This window comes from Mizuhopecten yessoensis, unplaced genomic scaffold (assembly GCF_002113885.1).
Source record: "Mizuhopecten yessoensis strain PY_sf001 unplaced genomic scaffold, ASM211388v2 scaffold10867, whole genome shotgun sequence".
Lineage (NCBI taxonomy): Eukaryota > Metazoa > Mollusca > Bivalvia > Pectinida > Pectinidae > Mizuhopecten > Mizuhopecten yessoensis.
Window position 1 is genome coordinate 2,298,438 of NW_018408761.1, and position 7,257 is coordinate 2,305,694.

General features: G+C 33.3%; 1 protein-coding gene across 2 annotated transcripts in view; it reads left to right on the top strand.

Moving 5' to 3' along the window:
• The window catches only part of LOC110463098 (carbonic anhydrase-like), a 73,886-nt gene extending 66,629 nt beyond the window's left edge, over positions 1–7,257 (top strand). For both annotated transcript variants that reach the window (XM_021517445.1, XM_021517444.1), the window contains 2 exons: positions 3,526–3,680; positions 4,714–7,257. In XM_021517445.1, the coding sequence (XP_021373120.1) occupies positions 3,526–3,680; positions 4,714–4,920 (362 nt within the window). In that variant the 3' untranslated portion in view covers positions 4,921–7,257. The remainder of the gene's footprint in view (positions 1–3,525; positions 3,681–4,713) is intronic.

Consider the following 7,257-nt stretch of genomic DNA (forward strand, 5'->3'; position numbering starts at 1 on the left):
ATGATCAATAAACGTACGTACGGACATAATACACATAACTATACAATACTGATCAATAAACGTACGTACGTACATAGTACACATAACTATAGAATACTGATCAATAAACGTACGTACGGTCATAGTACACATTACTATACATTACTGATCAATAAACGTACGTACGGACATAGTACACATAACTTTACAATACCGATCAATAAACGTACGTACGGACATAGTACACACTACTATACAATACTGATCAATAAAGGTAGGCACGGACATAGTACACACAACTATACAATGTTGATCAATAAACGTACGTACGGACATAGTACACATTAATATACAATACTGATCAATAAACGTACGGACGGTCATAGTACACATTACTATACAATACTGATCAATAAACGTAAGGACGGACATAGTACACATAACTATACAATACTAATCAATAAACGTACGTACGGACATAGTACACATAACTATACAATACTGCTCAATAAACGTACGTATTGACATAGTACACATAACTATACAATAATGATCAATAAACGCACGTACGGACATAATACACATAACTATACAATACTGATCAATAAACGTACGTACGGACATAGTACACATCACTATACAATACTGATCAATAAACGTACGTACGGACATAATACACATAACTATACAATACTAATCAATAAACGTACGGACGGTCATAGTACACACAACTATACAATACTGATCAATAAACGTATGTACGGACATAGTACACATAACTATACAATAATGATCAATAAACGTACGTACGGTCATAGTACACATAACTATACAATACTGATCAATAAACGTACGTACGGACATAGTACACATAACTATACAATAATGATCAATAAACGTACGTACGGACATAATACACATAACTATACAATACTGATCAATAAACGTACGTACGTACATAGTACACATAACTATAGAATACTGATCAATAAACGTACGTACGGTCATAGTACACATTACTATACATTACTGATCAATAAACGTACGTACGGACATAGTACACATAACTTTACAATACCGATCAATAAACGTACGTACGGACATAGTACACACTACTATACAATACTGATCAATAAAGGTAGGCACGGACATAGTACACACAACTATACAATGTTGATCAATAAACGTACGTACGGACATAGTACACATTAATATACAATACTGATCAATAAACGTACGGACGGTCATAGTACACATTACTATACAATACTGATCAATAAACGTAAGGACGGACATAGTACACATAACTATACAATACTAATCAATAAACGTACGTACGGACATAGTACACATAACTATACAATACTGCTCAATAAACGTACGTATTGACATAGTACACATAACTATACAATAATGATCAATAAACGCACGTACGGACATAATACACATAACTATACAATACTGATCAATAAACGTACGTACGGACATAGTACACATCACTATACAATACTGATCAATAAACGTACGTACGGACATAATACACATAACTATACAATACTAATCAATAAACGTACGGACGGTCATAGTACACACAACTATACAATACTGATCAATAAACGTATGTACGGACATAGTACACATAACTATACAATAATGATCAATAAACGTACGTACGGTCATAGTACACATAACTATACAATACTGATCAATAAACGTACGTACGGACATAGTACACATAACTATACAATAATGATCAATAAACGTACGTACGGACATAATACACATAACTATACAATACTGATCAATAAACGTACGTACGTACATAGTACACATAACTATAGAATACTGATCAATAAACGTACGTACGGTCATAGTACACATTACTATACATTACTGATCAATAAACGTACGTACGGCCATAGTACACATAACTTTACAATACCGATCAATAAACGTACGTACGGACATAGTACACACTACTATACAATACTGATCAATAAAGGTAGGCACGGACATAGTACACACAACTATACAATGTTGATCAATAAACGTACGTACGGACATAGTACACATTAATATACAATACTGATCAATAAACGTACGGACGGTCATAGTACACATTACTATACATTACTGATCAATAAACGTACGGACGGTCATAGTACACACAACTATACAATGGTGATCAATAAACGTACGTACGTACATAGTACACATAACTATACAATACTGCTCAATAAACGTACGTATTGACATAGTACACATAACTATACAATAATGATCAATAAACGCACGTACGGACATAATACACATAACTATACAATACTGATCAATAAACGTACGAACGGACATAGTACACATTACTATACATTACTGATCAATAAACGTAAGGACGGACATAGTACACATGACTATGCAATACTGATCAATAAAGGTACGCACGGACATAGTAGTACACATAACTATACGATACTGATCAATAAACGTATGTACGGACATAGTACACATGACTATGCAATACTGATCAATAAACGCACGTACGGACATAATCCACATAACTATACAATACTGGTCAATAAACGCACTTACGGACATAGTACACATGACTATGCAATACTGATCAATAAAGGTACGCACGGACATAGTAGTACACATAACTATACGATACTGATCAATAAACGTACATACGGACATAGTACACATAACTATACAATACTGATCAATAAACGTACGCACGGATATTGTACACATAACTATACAATACTGATCAATAAACGTACATACGGACATAGCAAACATAACTATACAATACCGATCAATTATCAATTTTTGTTGAGATGAATATGTGTTTTAATAACTGTAAGAGTGATATTAACCGAGACGAAATGATTTACTATACAGTTTACACATTTCAGTATATTACAATATCTTTAAATTCTTTATACTTTCTAAATAAATATCTACTTTACAATATTCAAATTTACTATACAATGCCCACATTACTCATACAATATATAACACTAGCATATAGACGATCACGTAGCGACATAGAGATTACAAAATGTTGTCCGGAAAATATGACATGAAGTATCCGACGTATTTAATAGCAGGGAAAGTTCATCTACACGTGGACGCAACTTAAAAATTACAAATAGTGTTCAAGATTAATTATTAGAAGATTTTTTAGAAGGTTTACACAGAGAGCTGTTGATTTATGGACCAAACTTCCGTCAAATGTTGTGAATATAAGCACAGTTAAACAATTTGAATATAAATTAGATGAACACTGGCAAAACCAAGCGCAGAAATTCAGTTTTAAAGAAAAGTCGAAATCTAAACGTCGCAACTTTTGAAATATGGTTTTATTTATTATTATTTTTTTATTTCGGAGCTGAAGTACCGTAAAATCCTAAGTTTGTCAGGATAGTTCTATGTATCTATGTATATATATAAACTATGCAATTTACTCATCAGTATACACATGTATTAATCAGGGGATATATCTCTTTAAAAGCTTATATGCTACAAACTTTTTTTTTGTTATAGGAACCAACAACCCACTCACTTTAAATGTAGGGGCAATGCTGCCTAAAAACATGAACAGGTTCTTCCGGTACAAGGGAAGTCTGACCACGCCCCCTTGCTTTGAAAGTGTTACATGGACAATGTTTGAGGACAAAATATTTCTGTCAAGGCAGCAGGTCGGCATTTCTATATTCAGTTTAGACCTGTTCATTGTTATTACAGGAATGATCTCTAGGGAAATGCCATATTGAGCATCATCTAGTTCAATGGTATATTGAAGTACATTCAATGAGCTATTTCAATGTTATCTTGAGCTATTTCAATGTTATATTGTGATATTCCATGTTATATTGAGCTATTTCAATGTTATATTATGTTTTCGATGTTATCTTGACCTATTTCTATGTTATATTGAGCTATTTTAATGTTATATTGAGCTATTTTAATATTATATTATGATATTCAATGTTATATTGAGCTATTTTAATGTTATATTGTGATATTCAGTGTTATATTGATCTTTTTCAATGTTATTTGAGCTATTACAATGTTATATTGAGCTATTTTAATGTTATATTGAGCTATTTTAATGTTATATTGAGCTATTTCAATGTTATATTGAGCTATTTCAATGTTATATTGAGCTATTTTAGTGTTATATTGAGCTATTTTAATTTTATATTGAGCTATTTTAATTTTATATTGAGCTATTACAATGATATGTTGAGCTATTTCAATGTTATATTGAGCTATTTCAATGTTATATTGTGATATTCAGTGTTATATTGATCTTTTTCAATGTTATTTGAGCTATTACAATGTTATATTATGATTTTCAATGTTATATCGACATGATTAAATATATCAGTTGCCAGGTTTCTCATCTTCGTTTGTTTTAATCTAGAATTTAAGTTTCAAACATTTTAACAATTTCTCTATTTAGGCTCTGCGAACTTTTTGCTGCCTGCTAGTTTACCTGTAATGGGAATCTCTAGGCATTTGTACTGTTGACAAGTCTGCCTTTATGTGAATTAATTGTATACTCTCGAGCTACATTTATCTGAGCTGTTGTGTGTCGGTCGAAACTGTAGCTATCCCTATTATATTGAAGTTTTTACCAAGTGTGTCAACAGTTTGAAGCGGAAATATATGTTCTAAACTCATTTGCTACAGATAAATAACTTTTCATTTTGTTTATTTTTTCAATAGCTTGACATGTTCAGATCTGCATCATCAGACGGAAGAGGACAGACACACCCGCTTGTGGACAACTTCCGGCCAGTTCACCCCCTGAACGGCCGGGAGGTGTCCCGTAATTTCAAGTTAGAGGACGAATTGAACACGGCGGCCCACTTCTCAAACGTCGGCGTGACATTTACAGTCATCATCGCCATTCTACAGTCATACGTATTTTGACACGCTCGTCTACAACTCTAATCTAGTCATGTGACACAACACGCGGTATCAAGGCGGGATCACCACACTCAACTTATATAACTTTGTAACATTTATAGAGAGGCAAATCATCAAACTTTCCAGCGTCCGGCTCCTAGTTTCAAGTCGAAACAATTATTATGACAAGCAGAAGACACCAATCAAGACATTTTCAACATATACTAGAGAATGGTCAGGTACAAACGATTCGTGAAAAATAAATGTAAATTTTACAATCTCAGGTTCCTTCATCAATGGTGGTTGGCTCTCAAATTCATCCAACTCGAGTTAATTTATCAATTTATTTGTTTTAGACTGTCGTTACGTGTACGTGTAGCTACCATAATTGTTTTATACAACAGTCTGAATGTAGTACAATGCTGTATATAAATGTGAAAAGTTTCAAAAGAACGTAGCCTACCACCAGCACAATGTGGTAATACATGGCCATGCAGAAACTTTTCCAATATTTTTTTCTTCGATCTGTCTTTGGTTTTGAAAATAACGTACCCTGTTAGTAAATGGTTTTAGTTGTATTACTGTTGATCTATAGGATTCCATATTAAATATGTTTGATGGTGTAATACAATAGAACGTCTGTAGGAGTTGTTTTGTGTACCGTTTTCCTATCTGATTTTTATAGAAATACTTATCCATTTGGTATAAAACATACCGACGTTTATGCAGAAATAAATACCAATGAAATTATCACAGCAAAAAAATAGACGGCAAACAATAAAAGTGGCGAACGAAAATATCTGTAATATCCTATTTAAATAGGATAAAATAAATTTAGAAAAAGAGTACTGCGTTGTCCATACACAAGGATAAGGTAGAGCCCCTTATTAAAAACAATGGCATGCTGAAACTGAAATTATTTGAATGGGTCAATGTTACCTGTTACTCAGAGAGATTTTATGAATAAAAGAGACCTTGCGACATGACTTTTATTTTGTTTATGGTTGTAAATTTGGGTTTGGTTTTACTGTATCCTTCAGTTACGTCGGATATATATTTCTTAAACTACCCGAACATCAACTGATGACCAATGATAGTCGTGTATAAAGGTGTGTGCACAATGAATCTCAGTGACCAACACCCTAGTCTACACTTAATGAGAAGTACACTATATATTGGCCATCACCTATGTATCAACTACACAATATAGAAATCTTTTACTGAAATTTTAGGATAGTAGATGAGTAAATGGGTTGTCCTTCTTCGATGAGCGGGTATATTTTGGTGTTACAAGGTAGTAATTATGTATGTACATGTAGTTTTGTCGTGTTCGTATAATGTTTTTGTTTTCCGTACATTAAAAACGCAAGATATACCATTGGTCTTTTAAAGGTAGCTATTTCTGGAAAAGGTTTTTCATGCATAAATATCTCGGCATATGTCCATGGCACATACAAACTTAGTTCTGACCAGGGAGTCTCCTAGACGACTAGAACGTACGAAGGGACACAGGGGATATAAACGAGTGTAAGATTTGTAACCGTAGTTTAGAATATGTGTGTACATGTATATAAGTAGCGTAGTGAAAATTTTAATAAGCAATAATGGTTTTTGTTAAGGCATTTGTATAGGGCCAGTGTGGTGACAATGGCGGCATATTTCAGTCGTATGAACTTTAGCGAAAACACGTTAGTTTTACCCTGCAATGTGCGAGAAGAAATCGAAACTAACGGATTTGAAGTTCGAACTATTTCACACAAGCTGACAATTTTTCTTCGTGATTTGATCTGATTGTTTTAATAAGAACTGAGATTAGCGTCCATGACCAGTAGCATGGGTCGGAATTACCTAACAAGTAAACATCAACGTTTAGTAAGTACATTTTCCCAAAAATAATGAATTCCAAAAAATACATGTACAATGTGGATTCAAGAAGATCATCTGAAGACGGGAGATTCAAAACGTTTTCTTCCTGTCATTTGTGCTTCGAAGATATGCCTTTAAATACCACCCTTAATCTTCTATCGCATTCCACCCTAGCTGTCGCGAGGACGTTCAACTCCAAACAAACGTACACAAACATATGTCTAAGCTAATCAGAGCTTTGCACACAAGTCCATAAATCAGCTTGAAAACCAATATTCCATTTTTTATATTTTGGATCTATAACTAGACTTTTCCTCTTCGTTTTTTATACTTGTGTTTACGTGGAGTAGTAGAGTGACAATATGTCTGTAGGTATATCTGAAACCCTCCCATAGAAATGATTATACATGTATGTAGAGTTACCAGTATCTGTATGTCAGCAATATGCATGTTCCAACTCACTCATATTTGAAAATAAAAGTGTAATGTTAAAAT